The following is a 19,050-nucleotide window of genomic DNA, read 5'->3' on the forward strand; positions in this document are numbered from 1 at the left end:
TGTCGGAACCTTTATCCGAGCGGACAATGATCTACGCAGGCATCTATCGCAAGTTTGCGACTAAAGCATCTTTGTACAGCCTGGGCAGACTCGTGGCCTCAGGGAATGCTTCAAACCCCAATCATTGCTACAATAAACCCTAGATCAAGTGAACAGATAACGTATCTCATTGCTCTAAAATATCTATAGTATATCCTTCAATGCATTCCATAATCTCCTTCCGCAGCAATCGTCCTCTGGCATTCAGCAAAGATGGCAGCCTGTCTTGCTACATCAGCAAGTCGCCCAACGACCAGCTTATTGCCATCGAGGAAACCATATAGCGCATACGGAATGTCGACCTCGTTACAGAACTCCTGAACCAACTTCTGGGTTTGTCTTAGGTTATGACGGGGGATCCGTGGATACAGATGGTGGATGGCCTGGAACTGAAGGCCACCGTGGAAGAAATCCAACCACTGAGGGCAGTCAACATCCATCGTTGTGCGAAGCATCTTCTGAGCAAATGACTCGTGGATACCTAGATCCGCTGTACTCATAGCGAAATGGGACAACGTGATTTGCACATGGAGTGGAGACGTAAGTGCGTGGGCAATCATAACAAACCAGAACCGACTCCAGTTGTCAGGTATGGACTTGTATACCACTCCGTAGCCGAACCAGGTCCAAAAAAATGCCATGCCTATCAACTCAAAGTATCGGTGCCACCATGCAGGCCCTTTCTTGGGGCCCTTTCCAAGGAGCAGATACATCCAAGACAATCTATACAGATTGAAGCGTGCGAACAGCATGATCGGGTAGTAGGTGTAGTGTTGAATTCGGATCATGAACTTTGCGAAGGCATCGTATTCCATGACCCACTCGTAAAAGGTCGTGGTGAGACTCTCCATAAATCGATGCGTGATAGAGAAGAAGGGAATGTATTGAATATCGGGATCGTGTTCGGGGTGGTTCGTAACAAGATGGTGCACGTTATGGTTGTATTTCCACCAGCAAGCGCTCAACCCGCCTACGTACGAGGCAATGAACATTGCGATGGTGGAATCGGTCGTAAAATCGTGGGTGATGCCCATGTGTCCGGCATCATGGACCGTGAATGTAAGCTGGTGCCAAAGGCATGCAAGCGCGATGGCACTAGTAATATACCAGCCAGATGATAACAAAAACAGGAATCCGGCTAAGAAGGACCCATAACGTAGGCATTCGATACCGTAGGCGGTATAGTTGCAATCGTAGAGGCCTTCCTGCTTTATACGCTCTTGTAGCTCGCGGTACTTTTGTGTGATGTGATCTTGGGTGGCTGGATCTAGAGACGGGTATTTGGCCTTGTCGAAATTGAGCTCTTCCTGAGTCCGTCTATCAAGTACTGACATCTTCGGAGCGACGACATCTTCTAGTTCGACCGATGAGACACTAGAGCTTGAGGAGGCTCTACCAATGTCGGCTCCGTTGCGCTTGCGAATTGAAGCGGAAGATCGGTCCACCGGTTCAAAAAGAGGGCTGCTGTTGGCAGAAGAAGCTGAGCTTGCAGTCTCCTGCTCTGAAACCGAACATGATTCCATGTATTCTTCCTCAGAAAGCTTGTCCAGCTCTTCCTGTGTCCTGAACTTTCCTCCTTGCATCGGCGGTAGGAAGTTGGTCCATCGTCCTTCGATGCGGCCGATTTGGTAGCGGTTCATGAGCTCGAGCGTTTGGGCAGAGTGGAATCTGAGTATAGGTCAGCAGACAGCCTTGTTGGGTGGTTAAAGCAAGCATACCGAGTGACCTCGTCTGTTGCATCGCGTCCCACCATGTGCCGAATGGCTTTATCACCGCCAGGGTGGTAGGGTAGCCATGCATCTACCTTCAAGACCTTGTTGTCTACGATGACAATTGAGCGGCCATTGGCAATCTGAGCTTCGATCTCTCGCCGACTAAAGACCTTGGACTTCCTGTCTGCCCGGGCGGCCATGATGCGATGCGGTGTGGTACGCGAAGGGTATACAGACGGGTGTCCAGCTGCGGCTTCAATTGACAAAGGAATTTCAAGACAGACGCGGCCAGACCATAACTCTGCGGTGTCTCAGAAGCAACTAGTTTCGCGGTGAGTTGCGCCGGAGCCAGCCAGTGGAACAGGAGAGGATGAGCTGATAAACTTCCGAAGCTTGCCTGGGCCCTGCACGCCAACGCCCCCACGTTGCCCTCGCCACACCCCCAGAGCCGCACCCAGAAGCGGCATCACATGCCATCGCAAGAACATCTCATGGCGTGAAGGCTCCGGATGCCTAAGCAGGAGCTCACCAAGTTCCACACGTGAGGCCAGAGAAATCTCAATGTCTTGGAAAGCATAAATCTGGCAGGTGCCCACTTGAGCCTGCTGTCGCCCGCTTTCTGTCGGCAAACTCCGACACTCCTTCACTCTGCCGCGCCTGCCACTACATGACCATTCTGTGCTGACTAACGTCCCTCGACTTCTAATCTTTCTGTTCGTTCCATAGTCCTTTTCGAACAACTTGCTCAACACAACCTTCATTCCGAATATCAAAAGCTCGACAATGACTCAAGACATCAAAGAATTGGCGAGGCAATGGCTGGAGCTCGACCAAGACAAAACGACTACAGATGAAATCTACAAGCTGCTAGTTGATGGCGATACCGACGAGCTCGAGAAGCGACTTCGACATCGCATCGCTTTCGGGACAGCTGGACTCAGAGGGCCTATGCAGGGCGGGTTCGCTTGCATGAACTCTCTGACGGTGATACAAGCTTCCCAAGGACTTGCAGCTTACCTGCTCAAAACTGAAGAGAATGTAAAGAGAAGGGGTGTGGTAATTGGCAGAGACGCGCGGCACAATTCAGAAAAGTTTGCCAAGCTCACCGCAGCCGCTTTTGTTGCAAAAGGCATCAAGGTGTGGTGGTATGAGGAACCCAGCCATACGCCCATGGTTCCCTTTGGCGTTCGCGAACTCGAAGCCGCTGCTGGAATTATGATTACAGCCAGTCACAACCCGGCCAAAGACAATGGATACAAGGTCTACTGGTCAAATGGCTGCCAGATCATCCCTCCACACGATAGTGGAATTGCTGATTCCATCATGGAAAACCTGAAGCCTGTCACTTGGGATACGACGCTGGTAGATTCTTCGCTCCTTGTGGAAGGAAGTCTAGGACTGGTACAAGACAACTACCATAGAGCCATCCTTTGCGCTGCGCAGCCCGAGCATGTCCAAGTCAAGATGGACCCAGAGCTCAGATTTGTGTATACCCCTATGCATGGTGTTGGCCTTCCCGCCATGCAGCGATGTGCAGAGACACTTGGTGTGGCCTCGCAAATGACTGTGGTGGAAGCTCAAGCAAAACCAGACCCTGACTTCCCCACCGTGAAGTTTCCAAACCCTGAAGAGAAGGGTGCGCTTGACCTGGCAATCGAAACGGCCGACAAGTCATCTACACGCCTCATCCTCGCTAGCGATCCTGATGCAGACCGACTCGCGGCAGCAGAGAAGGTAGGAGACAGATGGCATATCTTTAGCGGAAACCAACTTGGAGCGCTGCTCGGATCGTATCTCTTCGAACGTTACCCGGAGACAAAACCACGAGAGAAACTTGCGATGCTGGCTTCCACCGTCAGTTCCAGGATGCTCGCGGCTTTGGCGAAGAAGGAAGGCTTTAAGTTTACCGAGACTCTAACCGGATTCAAGTGGCTTGGAAACGTCGCGCGACAACTCGATAGCGAAGGCTACGATGTCGTCTACGCGTTCGAAGAAGCCTTGGGATACATGATTCCACAAACCGTACATGACAAGGACTCCATCAGCGCAGCAGCAGTATTCCTCACTGCCGCGTCGCATTGGGCCACGCAAGGTCTTACTCCATACGCCAAGCTGCAGCAACTCTACGAGTACCTTGGCTACTTTGAGGACGCGAACACCTATCTCGTATCGCCATCCCCATCCGTGACGACGTCCGTGTTCACAGCCATCCGCGCACTGGGCAGCCCGCACCCCACCACCATCGGGTCCCGCAGGATTGTGCGTTGGCGAGATCTGACCCTAGGCTATGACTCAAAGAGCAAGGACCACAAGCCAGATCTGCCGGTAGATGTCACTAGCCAGATGATAACATGTGAGCTAGATGACGGGGCGGTATTCACAGTCAGAGGAAGCGGAACCGAACCGAAGATCAAGCTTTACATTGAGTGTCAAGGCAAGAGCAGCCAAGAGGCGAAGAAGGGTGCCAACGAAATATTGGATGATCTTCTGCGGGAATGGTTCAAGCCTGAGGAAAACGGCTTGAGACTTGCTTAGAGTAAGATCATGTGGATTGGTTAGCTTCAATACTTTTAAGAATATTGTATGTATGTCCATTTGCAAAATTGAAAGGCGGCGCCATTGTGAGTGCCAAAGTACTATTGATTGTCTCCAGAGCTCATCTCAGGTGATAGTATCAAGCAAGCGCATCTTCTCGTGTTTATAAAATAAACATCGCATTCAATGAGAAAATAGACATCATTCGTCTGCTCCTTTATCCTCTGATCCAACTGGATTGGGACATCGTTTTATACTGGCGAACCACTTACCTTCACCCGCAGCTTCACCTGGAGTTCTCAAGCCACAAAATTTTCACACAACTGCTTGTATCTCCAATAAAACATCCTGCCTTCTACTTCCCTACCACCCAGTTACTCTCTACACGTAAGACATCTCATTTACCTCACAAATACGTCTTATCCAACTGCTTCCGACGCGCCTAACGCCTACTATGGCAACTATACTCATCGCTGAGCTTCTGACCTCCTGGAACAACCCAAACGAGGCAGTCGACGTCGAAGTATCTACCGCACCGCAGACCTATCAATGGACCAAAGGACAAGTCAGGGCTCAGTTCCGATCCAATAATCAACCCCTCATATGCTGTCCTTTTCTCCCGGCCCCTGTCATCCCAACCACTGTCATGAACATTAACTATTCACATAATAACTTACCTGCTCTCCAATACTACATGGACCAAGATCCGTTCTGGCTTGCCCATCGGATTCTCTTCCAGTCCCAATTTGTGTCAGCCGCTCGCTTCACCACTAACGAGTGTTACTTTCTCGCGGAGGAGGGCGAGCCAACTGTCCAGTTAAATGGAAGGCCGTTGTCCGAGGGGGAACGCTGGCAGCTTCATCATGAGCCTGAAAAGATGGATATGAAAGACTTCCAGCCCACGGAACTAAAGATGAAGAAGGGGGTCGTGATGAGGATTCCGCCATACACGGTGTACTGTTTCTTGGTGGCGGACGATTCGCTGATCACGACGGGAGGTATCGTTTCGAGGGGTTTCCAGGCTGACAACGGGATGATGGAATGATCGGCTCGTTGGACTTTGAAGAGGAAGATTGAATGACAGACGGTGTTGTTTGGTTTATTACACAAGCTGGAGACATCTTAACGTGCAATAGTGAGCAATTCATGTATACTTGGGTAATGCTCAATGTGAAAGTTATAACCTCAGAACGCCAGTTAGTAGAGCGGTACATGGTTGCAGAATATTTGTTCCGGTATCCATAACAATACCAAAATGTGCACGCGACAAAAATCTTTGGTGTAATACGTAAGTGCTTCGCGGCCTGCAATGTAATGGTGTGTGGGTGCGCATCATGTATGCAACACAGAGAAGATCTGGGTCACAAGACGCGAGATGCGCCCTACTCATCATAAGATGGGACGAGCTCCGGCAGATTCTTGTATCGCAGAATGATGTATCATTTCCTCGACTAGCGCCCGCCTTCCCGTTCGAGACCCTGTCAGATGCATGGTAAACGCAGCGCTGACGACAACTAGTCACATATAGTTTCTGCCTTGGACAGATTTGTCGGAAACCGAGGCTGATGTCTGGGTCCAAACTTGTCGCCATACGCAGCTATCATGGTCGGGCCTGCTGGACGTGCAGATGCAATGCAGATGCGCGACGGTCCTCTTCGAGTATTGGCCAATGAGCGGCATCCCATGTGGACTAGAAGGCGCCAAGTATATGGTCTTGCTGCCTTGACAAATGAGGAATCAGCATGCAAGGCTGGAGAGGCTGTGAGGAAATCGCTTTTTCGCATATGTATCAGGGTTGCTATGGAGGATTTACTTTTTACTCTTCGCAAGCCGCGCATGGCGTTTATAGCCTCGCTGGATTCGATGGATGGGTAGCCAACGGCCAGGGTGTTCGGCCGGCCGTCAGCTAGACAGGGTAGCCGGAGGAATGCGGCGCCTCAACCTATCATGTCGTGGATTTTGTATCGATAGCCCATCCCGCGCGTACCCAGACTCCGGGGAAGTGTTACAGGTGCCCGTCACTAAGCCGTTGCTGGTTGCATGCATGCGTGCTAAAGAGTCACGGCCCAAAAGTATCCACGGCCTCTTTCCCCTCTGCATGCCCACCAGTTCTGTCGCGTCAGTCGCGCGTCCTTCAATCTCCGCCCTGCCTGTGTATAAAGACCCTTTGCATCCCCCCGCGGTGACGAGCCGGTTTTCGCAAAGTGCTCGCAGAATCTTCGGTACGCGCTCGGCCCCACCAACATCTTTTCCTGAAATCGTGCTAACGGGAGGGAAGCCTCGACAGGAACAGCGACATGTCTCACTCTTAGACTTTTCGCGTCCTCTGCGGGATGCTCAGCTATCAACACCAATGGCGGGTTTCGTGGACCCAAATCCAAACATCACGCGACAAAGCAATTATATACCCTTACCACCACCAACACCTTCGAGACGATCGCTTCCAGACGGGCCATGCAACTATCGCGACGCGAATGTAGGACAGTGCGGATGTGATCAATTCTGGGACAAGCTCAGTGCTGAGCTGCACGATGAGAGCGCTGAGCACAGGCCTAGCAGTGAGCGCTCAACGTGGTGTGTTTGCGGTCACCATGCCTGCTTCCATTTGAGGGCATCGCGTGCGCCAGAAAAACCTGCGCCTTTGACAAATGCGCCGTTTCAATCGCTTCATGTGAGAGGTGAAGAGCGGGCCCAATCGCTGCCACGTGCGCCGTGCGACATGAATGCTGGTTTGCGACAATTGGAAGACAACCTTCTGTCCGAAGGGGGCCAGGCCAAATACAATGAGCGCATGCACCAGCTGCCTAGTCCCAGTCAGCGACTCTTGCAACAGTCTACTCACACCAACTCATTCAGTCGCTTGCTACAAAGTCAGGACACTCCTTCACAAACCAGCACGAGCGGCCTTCCTGGAATTCCTTCAGTCTGCTTGCTATCTCATGAACGGCGCCCAGTGGCTAACAACGAAGCTAGGAATGGCGCAAATCAGTCGCGCCAAACGGTGGCGGGTCTTGGTCTTTCTATGATGAACCTGCAGAGCATGGATCGGATTAATCGTCAGCAGTCGCCCACACCGACAATACCCGACGATATCAACATCGTTCATACCCCGCGAAAGCCCTACAACGAGCCGAGTAACTCCCCAGACAGGGCTCACACGGTCCAAAATGAAGCAAACATTATCAGTCCATCGCGCGGCATTCTTGAGCAAGTCTTCGAGTTCAACCGCAACTTCCAGCCTGACGAGCCCGGCGACACCATACCGAATACCTACAATCCCGACGACTACATACAGAGCGCTACCGAGGTGGCTACTCCAAGTGTTGGGAACACACCAGATCTGAGTGCTGCGGATCGGGCCGTACAGGATGGGAAAGATATGATTGAAGCAATGAAGCGGATAACTTCGGAAATCCAACAGCAATCCGCTGGCTCATCAGAAGGACAGACATATGCCACGGTTCCCACTCAGCTCTTGCCAAAGAACACTCCTGCAACGCCACAGGAACAGCTGCAAACCCTCCTCCAATCGGCTCCTGCACAAGGCCTCCAGAAGCTCGTCTCCTACCTTGCTCCTCTTCACAACCTGTTAAACTCCATACCTAACGTAGCTAGCACTATGCAGGAACTTGGCAGCCGCCTGGATTTGCTGGAGAATGGATCCTTCAATTATGTCCAGCCCGAAGATCTGAATCAGACCTTGGAGATGTATGAGGGTAGGCTCATTGATGTGGAGCATCGTTTGGACGAACATGAACGGACGCATCAGGCCATGGATGACCAATCTAGCAACAGCTCTTTTGGCAGAAGGCGCGTAGATAATGTTACGACGTCGTTCGGCTCCGTAGACTCGACCACTTCTTCAGCCCTTGTTCTCGCAGCCATGGATCGCAAGGATACTGAGATGGAACTTGACAACATCAAGGACAGATTGAATGTGTTGGAAGCTGCAGCGCCACCCACATCGCTGCAACCTTGGGAGGTGGAAGTCGTCCTGTTACCATGGGGCCCTGACCTGAAAGGCATCTGGTTCTCGCCTGAAGAGCCAATGCATGATGTAACCAAGACAACACAGAATTCCGAAGAGTGGACTCAAGCCCGGACGTCCAAGGCTATTACTATACCATTTCTCGGACGCGATACAGATTCTAGCCCCCATTCTGTAACCCGAAACTCAAATAAAAACTCCGTGCCAGGTCAGACTGAGAACGGATGGAGTAGCCAAGACATCAGTAATTGGGCTTCAGGGTCTACGGACGACTGGTTATTCCCAAAAGCCTGTGGAAGTAACAATCTAGTCTACAAGCGACTCCAAAGCAGGGGTTTCGTGCGGGATGTCACATTCAGAGGTTCTAGTGCCAAAGACATCCAAGAGGCTTTGTCACACGCCTTTTCCGACGTGTTCGATTATCTGCAGTACGATGACAGCGACGAAAATCCTATGATTGCTGCGTACCCTGGTCTTCGGGCGCCGTACATACCTTTACGAAAAGTAATCAAAGAGTCGCGGCTACGATTTCTTACGCCTGCTGAGATGTCCAGTAGCGCGCTCTGGAATGCTCAATTCCTTTCTGCGGGCGTCATGATGAGAGTCTCTGGCGGAAAGAAAAGGTTATACGTGACGGTTCGCGAAGCTTATACACAGCAAGTCGACCGCAACGAATTTGTCGTCATGGAACAGTCATGGCCGGAACTGCGACAGTTACCTCGTTGTCAACCTGACAAAGACTCACAGATGGAAGGCATCGACGAACATGGCCAGCCTCATGTTCCAGAGGCTGATGCAAAAGAAGCATGCTGGCAGTTTGTTGAGACATATGATGCGCCGCCTGCCAGTGTACATTCCTCTTTTGGAAGCAACCAGTCAGTTCAGTTATCGATGCGTCCTGCTGGACGAAATTGGCGGAGATCGATTACCCCCAACTCGATTTTGAAAAATAAGCAACCCCAGCCCATCTCTCCGTTGAGCGAGAACCACCCACAACGCCCACAATACTATCGCAATCGCACAGTCTCTGCTTCAGTCATCGACACCCACCCATCCCGCTTGTCAAAGCGCCGCCTCCATGCTTCTACCGCAGAACAATTTTCTGCCCCACAGCCAATTTCACATGCACCTAGCCTTTCAATGACGAGATTGAAGCGACGCCGTGTTGCGAATTCCTCCTCCCCACGGCCTGAGACAGCGCAGGTTCCAGTATGGAATGCGACTCCTCGTCACTCGCGAGAACCACCCTCACCATTCTACTCATCGCAGCCTGCCCTACCGCGATCCAACTCAGATGTCATGAGCAGACCAAGTCAGCGCTCTGCTGCCGTTGCAGGAAAGTCAACGCCTTTCGCATACGCAACGCCGCATTCGGGACCTCTTGTGGGCGGCCCTGGCTTCAATGCTTACAACAACGGCGGCGATACTGAACCCGATGATGACAACGATGAGGGCGAGCAAAGCTGGCCCGGTGTCACTGACGGCGACAATGATAGCGCCTCGGCGCCTGATTTTGAAATGAGTGCAAGTTCTGCAGACGAAAGCATTAAATGCTTCTCGAGCGACGACGGAGAGGATAGTGACGCGGAACTGCATGCGTTTGCACAACGCCAGTTAGCCGAGGATAGTGATGCCGAAGGACATGCGTATGCACAAGCGCAACGTCAGCTAGCCGAAGAAAGCGAAGAAGACGATGTTTTTGACTCTTTGCTTAGTATCATTGAAGCTTAGACTCTCGTAAGCGTTACTCTTACAGGGTATATAAGGTCGATTTGGGTGTGGAGTAACACCACGCATCTCAAGCATAGGATTCTGGATATTTACGTCCAGCTAAGAGAATATGAAGAGCGATGAGGCACACATACACCAACTTGGGCGTTCTGGGTTAGACAATTTTGTACTATACCGCTTCCTTTGTATCTCAAGCGATGTTTTCATTTCGGACCCTAGCCGACAGGGTACTTCTGTATACTACTAAGATTGGCATCAGGGTATGGTTATACGGTTTAGCGTTCGGTGGTGTCAGCCCATCTTCTCTCTCCCCTTATGGTGGCTGAGTTAGGGAATACATATCTCATATGAAATAGTGAGAACCTCTTCTTATTTCCTGTCAGGTGATGCTTCGACACATACGTACACGTATGCCCACGCACTCACTCGTCTCCGACTACGCCCTCTTCACAAGAATCGCATGTTATGACCACCCTACACTGTCCTCCCTCTACATCCAAGCTCTACTCTTCTGACTACCTGTATCAACTCTGTACATTAACATCCCAGCACAAAACCCAGCTACAACAGACGATGTGCACAACTTACAAGATCCGTTACCTCCCTTGCAAACGCAAAGGCTACGACCTCTGCGTCGCCGCAGATTTTCAACAATGCAAAAAGGCTGAAGAGAGTCACGAGAGCTGTACCGTATCAACCACCAGAACCATATGGATCGATTACAAGTGTCCCCAACATGGAGGACCAACACCGCAGGAAAGAGAGAAGCTGATGAATGAGAGAGGGTTACATGGCAGGGATAGGCAGATTGTGATCAGGAAGGGGGACACGCCGAGCAAGTGGAAGGGCGCGCTCTGTGTGGTAATGTGAAGGGAACTAATTTGTAGATTGGCGTCAGAGTGCAAGACGAACCATAGCTTCGATGGTGGTTTCGAATGAAGGGACTCTTTTGAGAAGTTAAGGTGCGCAAAGTATCAGCCTCATTGTCGAACATCATTAGTTGGCCAATCTTATCAGCTTCAGGCCATAGACCTTTCTCGCAGCTTCAGGAACCGCATTCTACGATACTACATGGAGAGACAAGTATGCCTGAGACTGGGTATGCGCGTATGGTACACAAGCAAAGAGTAGCTTGGAGCGGACCCGCAAAAAGTGGGGAAGACTGTCCTAATTCATACTGACCTCGGCTGGTAACCAGCCTGAGCATCACAACGACGCGATCGTGACATGTGCGTCCCTGTAACAACAACAACAACATAGAGATTCCTCCTTCCCTGTCCTCAGTGCTCGTTTGCAATTCACTACTACAGACATCGTGTAGATTGGTCGTACAAGTATAGCGATTAACACGATGGCGTCGGCAACCTCCCAATCACACCCTCTCTTGCAGGCTTCCTCGGCTGCCTACGCCATCTTGGCAATTGGCCATACAGTAGGCGCAGAGCTCCCTATGAATAACAGTATGCTAACATTGACTGTAGATGAAAGGTCTCGATCAGTTCAAACACCCCACGATGAACACCCTCCCAGTCATGCTCCGCGGTGCCAGTAAGATCGGTTGGTACGAAGGTAGCGGTTTCTTCCTGATGATGAGTAAGTCCATGTTTGACGTTTTGTTACGCTTCCTCGTTTAATAAAAGTCTCTATAGGCATCCTCAATTACAAATGGTCGGTTACTGGTATCTACGATGTGTACGACAAGAGCATCGCAGGCATCTTGACAGGTATGCTAGCTGCTGCTGGTGCGGCTTACTGGAAGAGCAACGATAAACCTACAGCCATTACACTGGCTGTTGTTGCAATTTTGCAGGGACTTGGTATGAGAAATGGTTCGTATTCCCGTTTTGCGTAGGTTCTGTGGCGCACACGCAGCAGGGTCAACTACCTCATAAAAGCAAAATACATTATCATTACTGCTATGCCAGGCCCCACTGTTGAGCCTGCTATCGAAGAAACCATCATCGTAAACTTGTAAGTCATGAACGAAGGAAATGATGGGTATAAAGAACCATGGTCGCCGTTGCCGAGATACCGAATCGTTAAGACCGTGAAAGCCATCTAAAGCATTACCCGTACCGTGAACGCCGTCACCTTTTATGAGTCATGTTCATACTCATGAGAATCTCGTAAGCTGAAACTTTCCGACGGCCTACTCGCTTGCATCCTGGCTCTTCTTGATGCTGACAGGAACGACCCGCTTGTTGCTGCCGAGCAGGCGCTCGAGGCGAGCGACATAGTATTCGGCGAAGGTCTTACTGTTGTCCTTCTTCCACTCGTCATCAGCCAGCTGCTCAAGGCGGAGACAAGTGCGATCGACAGCCTCTTCGACCTCTTCAGCCCAGTTGCTCTTTTCAGTGACACCGTTGCTCTTTTCGCTAGCCTGGTCGCTTCCTTCGATGACAGTCTTGAGAGACCCAGTGCTCGTCTTCATGAGCGTAGAGGGAAAGCAAGGAGCGACCGAATTCGTGGGCAGGTCATCAGAGGTGAAAGTCAGGTACTCGACGATGCGCGGGTTCACGGCGGGGGAGCCTAGAGCAATAGGTACTGAGTCCTCATTCATATCGATGGGACCAAGATTCTTACGAATTTGCCCGGAACCTTGCTTGTCCCTACCACTGTCACTCAGCACCTCGGAGATGCTCGCAATATCGGCCTCTTCGTCCTCGGCGATGGATGCCTCGGGCGAGTAGTTGCTCGAGCCCACGTCTCCTTCGCGATTGCGGAGCTTGCGGTCATTGAGCTTCAGCTGCACGAGTCTATCGCCAATTAAACTGAAGCCGCGACCGCGGGTCAATGGGTAACGATACGCTACGGATGGAGCCGGAGAGCCGTATACAGGCGTGTTGATGGGTGGGGATGGGAAAGCTGCCTCCATGGCGGCCTCGTTGAGTGATTCCTGGATAGGAGCAAGGATTTTGGCGACAGCCGTGTAATCCATCTCCGGAGGAGGGTCGACAGGCTCGTAGGGACTACCTATAGGTTCAGTCGCCGGCGTCGGGTGTGGCACCGACGGGCCATCGGATTGCGAATCCAGGGAGGTGACTTTGGTAGTAGTGTTGGACGTCATGGTGGAACCAGAGTCAAGAACCGGAGATGGAGTACAACCCGATTTGACTGTTTGGTCTTGTTAGTATTACTGCGATATTCGTGCTCTGTAATAGGTCGAATAAGTAATCCGGGTTCGAGGTTGTGAAAAGATGTTGATGGTGAGAGTGCAAGCTAGCTTACTTATACGAGCAACTGACCCTTGATTATAATGTTAACGCGGTCGGTAATTATTGACGGTGGAATCAGACCGTGAGGAGTCGCGGATGGTTGTAGTAGATCCGAGTGTGGGGAGCGAGAGGAGCGTTTGTGGAGAAGGTGCGTGCGCCTACCCAAAGTTGGAGAACCGCGAAGCAACAAACGCGTGACTCTTCACGCAGACACGGAAGTAGCCGCACAGTTCAGAACTGTCTATGCAGTAGATGGTTAGCGGGTACAAACGGTGTATGGAGTGAAAGATGTAATCGAAGACCATGGATTGAATATAGCTGAATCGACACTTTACTTATACTCTTCGCGGCAAGTGTTCCAAGCCGGCGCTACGCACTGAGCTCACACTGCGTTGTCGAACAGCTTCAATTTCACCCGACGGCGTCCTGAATACAGAGGTGCTGGAGGGCAGGCCGTGGAGCGCAATGCCGGATGCGACTACCGCCCCTCCATCAGACTCACTCACGCCCGGGTTGCTTCTTTCCTCTTTTTTCTTTGCAGCGTACCAAGTCGGGAGGTTGTAGTAAGCTCCGCAAACGAAAATTCCGATCCAAAGCACCAGTTCGGTGCCATAGATGACCAGGCCCAGAATATCAAGCCTTGGCTGGAAGACGACTGACACCAAGGAGAAGAGATCGCCTAGGGCATCGATGCCTACGAATATGAAGGAGATACCTCTGACAGTACGGTGGACGTAGATGTCCCAGTAATGTCTCATGACACCAGCAGCAAGTAGAGTAGCTGAAGCAACTGCCATAAGGATACTGGGCCAGTGAAGACCCTCTGCCTTCGCATGTTCAATAGCAAAAATGAGGCCAGCTTGAATGCCCCCCATCAAACAAGCCACCGGGATGACAACAGCGAGGGAGCGGACAACTGACCAACTCTGTTACACGTTAGCCGCCATACTCGAGAATACTCTTCGAGAAGAACTTTTGACCTTCTCGTAGTAGTAGCACTGGATCCAAGTTACTAGGCTCAGGATGGTAAGGATCTGAGGCTGGATCCGTAGCGCAATGTTGTATCCTTCTGCAATGTTATAAACTCCAAGTGGGACTCCAGCCCATGCCCAAAGCATCATCATAGTTGGCTGGAGTCCAGTAGCATTATGTCTGCGATAGTTGATAACGATCTGGGGAATCAGCTACGTCGTGCTATTAGTTGAGCTCCTTTGACCATGTAGCCTGAGGCGTTTATCTACCTGAACGGACCAACACACCTGTTCTTGTTAACACAACCGCTTCAAAAGTCCAGGATATGCATACTGCGCCGAGTGTACCGAGTACGTTCGCGGCTACTGGTACATCCATGATAGACACGCGATAACCGATATGTTTGTTGAAGGGGTCCGTTTGTGATGTTCAGGAGCTGTCGTTCATTAACATCCTCCACTGCACGTCCACCATGTCCTTCTTAACAACGCGCCAAGAGCAATTGGAGAGCAACAACATGTCGCGAGACGCACTACGAAATCGCGGATGCACGAAATTCACCAACCCCGATGGCGATGAATTACCCACAGATGTATCGCTGTTACGGCGAAAGCGCGACAATACATGACATGGTTGACCCTGGGAAGCTGCCTACCTCCGAGGTCCGATCTTCGTGTAGCTTAGAAATCACCACTTGAGCAACGCAACATACCGCGACCACGATAGCGTTTTCGAGGCAGTAAAACATGGCGCAAGATTCGACGCAGACCGACGAAGGGCAGGACATAGCGGGAAGGCCCGGGTACAAGAAGCTGGCGAATGGCATTATACTCGGTCCAGATGGCAAGCCGTAAGTACCGTGGACTCTGGAATGCGCCGGAAGACATGCACACAGTACAACGGCCAATGTTGTAGAGAAAGCGTACGCTAACATCTGTGTTCACTTTATAGATGCCGAACCTGTAACGATGTAACCTCTCTCTTTGCCTTTGCAGGCAAGCTGCCCACAAAACGCACTCCTGCTGCTGTCACTCCGACCACCGCCGAGACCGCACCTTCCCTGCCCGCAGATTGCCCTCCCGACGTTGAGGCTCTCGGTCGCTCATCTTGGACTCTATTACACTCCATAACTGGCGCCTACCCAGCGAATCCATCACCACAACTACAGTCCGAAACCAAGTCCTTTCTTACCACGTTTGGCAAACTCTACCCGTGCTGGGTGTGCGCAGAAGATTTCCAGAAGTGGATGCAAAAGAACACGCCAAGAGTGAGCAGCCGAAACGAGTTCGGAGAGTGGATGTGCGAGGCACACAATGCTGTAAACGAGAAGCTGGGGAAAGAGCAGTTTGACTGCAAGAGGTGGGAAGAGCGATGGAGAACGGGATGGAAAGATGGGAGATGTGACTTCTAGACGTCAAGGACACATGGATACGTGTTGATGTATGATTATGTGTATATGAAGAGCATGGGTGGTGGGGTCATTCATAGTGAAGGACACCACTCTGTACGAACACGGACTAGATACTGGCATTGGGCGGCGTTCCAAGGTTACAACAACTCAACCATCTCTACATGGCCCGCAACAAGCTACCCTCATTATGTAGCCCGGGTCTTTCTTCGTGGCTTCCTATGCGACACATGCTTCCCCCACCTCCCGAGCTGGTTCGGTACCAAACCCCCAAAGTCTCGAACACAATGCGGTGTGGTACCATCACAGACTATGATCTCACAATGTGTAATGATGCACACGCGACTATCCGGAGTCTGTATTTTAGAAGCTGTGCATCTACTAATGTCCTTTGTGATACCCATGTGCGCATCCTCATCGCAACTCAATTCATATATATCAACCATCTCAGCCAAACACTACAACAGCAGCAACAGCGGGACATGGCCGTTACTGCCACCATCTTACTGATGGCGAGCAAGCACAAAGCCGACTCCTCGTCTTCTCCGGAAGACGCGAATACGCACATCGACCGCAACTCTGTCATCGCATTGTCAATTATCCTCTTCCTGGTCCTTGTAGCCATCGCATGGTACCTGCGCCTCCACTATACGCACAAGCGACAAGCAGACTTAGAGCAGCAGTCGCGATGCGGACAAGGTCGTTTCGATCCAACAATGGAGAGGGTTACATGGAATAGACAATGCCATTCTTGTGGTGAGGAGATTGGCAGAGTTAGATCAGGGAGCTTATTCAAGTTAAAATCAGTCTTACTGAGAAAAGGTTCTGTTGCTACATCCTCATCGAGAAGTAGTTCAGGAACAGAGAACGTGCAGGGAAATAGGGAGAAGAGGAAATGGCCCGGGTTATCTCAATGGCGGATACAAGGTTCTAGGACTTCAATGTTAGGGCCAAATGCTTTTGCTCTTCATCAAAACACTTTCCCTCTGACGTCTACTGAAAGACCTTCTCCTACGCATTCTCGTCGGCAATCTCAACGCGGCTCCTTCGATCCTCTTCCTCTTCATAATCCTCTTTATCACACATCAGCTCGACGGCGCAGCTCCTCGCTCTCGCAAGATGCATACGATAAGCGATGGTGGAATGAGGTCGCTCGACGAGGATCCACAACGAGTCCTACACGGCGATCGTCTATTTTGGACACTGTGCTAGAGCCGGGAGTCAGGGGTCACACAGGCGATTCCCGAGCTGCCGGTGGATTCAGTACCGTGAGCAGGGATCATGGTGGAGGTAGTACGGGTAGTGCGCATGCATCCTGGAGAGGAAGTAGAAGTGAATCGGTCATGTATGATTGGACACGACCCACGGATGCTGAAGTGCACGCAAAGAACTTTGGAGATGTGATCTGGGACGGGCCTCATCGTGGAAGGGGTAGTAAAGAGGAAGAGAACATTCAAAGCATGGATTGGGCACTAAAGATGTAGCATATCCCATAGAGAGCGCTTACTTCGTCGCAGTTGAAAGGTCAATGTGAAAATTGCAAAGAAGCAATGCATTCCTGTCTTTTCCTATCATAAGTACTGTGGGTGTAGGAGATTTCTTTCTGTACGGAGCGCGATTTGAAGCGCATCTCCCCATATCTTCCATGCTGTCATTGCTAACATTATTTCTTCTGCTGAGAATCCAAATTACAGGATGATTGTAGACCTTCCTCGAATATGGTAGTGAGCTCAGACCAGCTAGCTGTGGACAAGTTCCAGAAATCGACTCGATGGTGGTATCTTGTGTATATCTCGCACTTTGGGGGGAAACGTGAAAGTTTACCGCATAATCTCCTGGTAGATGAGGACTTCTGAATGTTAGCAGAGATTCAACACAAGAGCAAGATGATGACGTACGTTTGAGCTGCTCCTTGGTCAGATTGTCCTTGTTCTTGTCAAAATCGAAGAACTCCTCTGGGATAGGGTCGGCCGTCGGCTCGTCATCTGGGTCATGGTACGGCTCAAGGTATGGGTGCTTGAGCGCTTCCTCGACTGTGATTCGCTTGACAGGGTTGAAAGCGAGTAACCGCTCGAGCAGGTCAAGCGCCAGATCGTTGGTCTTAGGGAACATGGCCTTCCACGGAATCTTCTTCTTGAATGGCAGCGACCGAATGTATTCGCGAGCTCGGCGGGACTTGATGCCGTAGTAATCCTCCATGGTAGGCGTACCGAGCACATCGAGAATCAGCGTGAGTTGGTGGTGGTCTGACTACAGTTAGCAAAGAGCTCCTGGCACATCCTATGTGCGCAATACTTACAGTCCTTTCCTGGGAACAGAGGCTTTCCGCTAAGCATCTCAGCCAGAATGCATCCTACACTCCATACATCAATGGCCTTTGTGTACTCCTTGAACGTAAGCATAATCTCGGGCGCACGGTACCAACGCGTCGCAACGTATTCCGTCATGAAACCTGAGTTGTCCTCGGTTGAGGCGGCTGAGCGGGCAAGACCGAAATCGCAGACCTTCAGATCGCAGTTGGCGTTGAGGAGCAGATTGGAGGGCTTAAGATCGCGATGGAGGACGTTTGCTGAGTGCATCGCCTTCAGCGCGCGCAGGGTCTGGTAGATGAAGTACTGGCAATGGTCGTCTGAAAGCTCTTGTGTACGAATGACGCGGTGCATGTCGGTCTCCATGAGTTCCTACGTGCTGTGTTAGCCACGGTTGAATGCTGTGAGATTCGCGGGCTACACACCTGGATTAGGTAAACTTCGGTGAAGGTCTCGTAGTTCCGAGGCTTCTGGATGTCGAGAATGGAGATGATGTTCTCGTGGTTGAAGTACCGGAGTAGCTTCATCTCTCGTAGTGTTCTCAGACAGAACATGGAGTGGTCAAAGGGCGTAATCTTCTTGATGGCGACCTTCTGGCCGGACGGCTTGTGCAATGCGGAGCTGGATTATGGTTAGCAGCAGTCTGGGTGGCACTGAGAAGTGGGACCTACCAGACAACACCATACGCGCCTTCTCCTACGACATCCTGAATATCGTATTGCTCTGAGACATTGAAAGAGATCTTTCTAGAGCTACCGCTCCCCGCTGGTGGCATGTTGGCGGTTGTGGTGGTGGTGGGTATGCGCTGATGCGCGGCGGACTAGGTCGATTGAGCTGGTGCTCAGTGATTGCGGGGTCGTGATTGTTTGACGGTGGACAATTGAAAAGCGAAGGAGGAAGCTGGATGAGGATGCGTATGCGGTGGTGAAGGCGGGATCTAAGAGCGTGCTTGTCAGCTCAAGCTCGGAAAGGCTATATGGCAAGCATTGTTCGCAGAACAGCAAGCGTGTCTTGCGCGCGTTGGTGAAACGGCACTGTGTCAGACACTGAGCCAGCCCCACGTGCTGGCCTTTGAGCCGCAGAAGGTGTTCATGGCGGCAGCGACCACGACAGAGCACAAAGAAGAGCTATTCTGTATTCG

The 19,050-nt window shown here is 51.2% G+C and overlaps 9 protein-coding genes across 9 annotated transcripts; 5 read left to right on the forward strand and 4 right to left on the reverse strand.

The window, feature by feature from the left end:
• Positions 1 to 197: 197 nt before the first annotated feature.
• On the reverse strand, positions 198 to 1,951 carry J4E82_001171 (uncharacterized protein; the record flags this gene model as incomplete). The annotated part of the gene is made up of 2 exons (XM_051727487.1): positions 198 to 1,707; positions 1,758 to 1,951. The coding sequence occupies 2 exons, from the start codon at positions 1,949 to 1,951 to the stop codon at positions 198 to 200; spliced, it is 1,704 nt and encodes a 567-aa protein (XP_051592800.1).
• A 583-nt stretch (positions 1,952 to 2,534) lies between these two features.
• Positions 2,535 to 4,286, forward strand: J4E82_001172 (uncharacterized protein; the record flags this gene model as incomplete). Its single annotated transcript, XM_051727488.1, has 1 exon — positions 2,535 to 4,286. The coding sequence occupies one exon, from the start codon at positions 2,535 to 2,537 to the stop codon at positions 4,284 to 4,286; it is 1,752 nt and encodes a 583-aa protein (XP_051592801.1).
• Positions 4,287 to 4,740: 454 nt separating this feature from the next.
• On the forward strand, positions 4,741 to 5,331 carry J4E82_001173 (uncharacterized protein; the record flags this gene model as incomplete). The annotated part of the gene is made up of 1 exon (XM_051727489.1): positions 4,741 to 5,331. One exon carries the CDS (start codon positions 4,741 to 4,743, stop codon positions 5,329 to 5,331), a length of 591 nt encoding a protein of 196 aa, XP_051592802.1.
• A 1,674-nt stretch (positions 5,332 to 7,005) lies between these two features.
• Positions 7,006 to 10,005, forward strand: J4E82_001174 (uncharacterized protein; the record flags this gene model as incomplete). Its single annotated transcript, XM_051727490.1, has 1 exon — positions 7,006 to 10,005. The coding sequence occupies one exon, from the start codon at positions 7,006 to 7,008 to the stop codon at positions 10,003 to 10,005; it is 3,000 nt and encodes a 999-aa protein (XP_051592803.1).
• Positions 10,006 to 11,519: 1,514 nt separating this feature from the next.
• On the forward strand, positions 11,520 to 11,980 carry J4E82_001175 (uncharacterized protein; the record flags this gene model as incomplete). Its single annotated transcript, XM_051727491.1, has 3 exons — positions 11,520 to 11,598; positions 11,655 to 11,853; positions 11,881 to 11,980. 3 exons carry the CDS (start codon positions 11,520 to 11,522, stop codon positions 11,978 to 11,980), a joined length of 378 nt encoding a protein of 125 aa, XP_051592804.1.
• A 174-nt stretch (positions 11,981 to 12,154) lies between these two features.
• On the reverse strand, positions 12,155 to 13,072 carry J4E82_001176 (uncharacterized protein; the record flags this gene model as incomplete). The annotated part of the gene is made up of 2 exons (XM_051727492.1): positions 12,155 to 12,534; positions 12,589 to 13,072. The coding sequence occupies 2 exons, from the start codon at positions 13,070 to 13,072 to the stop codon at positions 12,155 to 12,157; spliced, it is 864 nt and encodes a 287-aa protein (XP_051592805.1).
• A 483-nt stretch (positions 13,073 to 13,555) lies between these two features.
• On the reverse strand, positions 13,556 to 14,570 carry J4E82_001177 (uncharacterized protein; the record flags this gene model as incomplete). Its single annotated transcript, XM_051727493.1, has 4 exons — positions 13,556 to 14,146; positions 14,201 to 14,404; positions 14,462 to 14,479; positions 14,526 to 14,570. The coding sequence occupies 4 exons, from the start codon at positions 14,568 to 14,570 to the stop codon at positions 13,556 to 13,558; spliced, it is 858 nt and encodes a 285-aa protein (XP_051592806.1).
• Positions 14,571 to 14,938: 368 nt separating this feature from the next.
• On the forward strand, positions 14,939 to 15,603 carry J4E82_001178 (uncharacterized protein; the record flags this gene model as incomplete). Its single annotated transcript, XM_051727494.1, has 2 exons — positions 14,939 to 15,042; positions 15,144 to 15,603. The coding sequence occupies 2 exons, from the start codon at positions 14,939 to 14,941 to the stop codon at positions 15,601 to 15,603; spliced, it is 564 nt and encodes a 187-aa protein (XP_051592807.1).
• A 1,817-nt stretch (positions 15,604 to 17,420) lies between these two features.
• J4E82_001179 (uncharacterized protein) lies at positions 17,421 to 18,684 on the reverse strand (the record flags this gene model as incomplete). The annotated part of the gene is made up of 5 exons (XM_051727495.1): positions 17,421 to 17,449; positions 17,499 to 17,846; positions 17,900 to 18,281; positions 18,335 to 18,530; positions 18,581 to 18,684. 5 exons carry the CDS (start codon positions 18,682 to 18,684, stop codon positions 17,421 to 17,423), a joined length of 1,059 nt encoding a protein of 352 aa, XP_051592808.1.
• Between the last annotated feature and the right edge of the window lie 366 nt (positions 18,685 to 19,050).

Source organism: Alternaria postmessia, assembly GCF_024291825.1.
Source record: "Alternaria postmessia strain BMP 2775 chromosome Unknown scaffold_4, whole genome shotgun sequence".
NCBI classification, from domain to species: domain Eukaryota; kingdom Fungi; phylum Ascomycota; class Dothideomycetes; order Pleosporales; family Pleosporaceae; genus Alternaria; species Alternaria postmessia.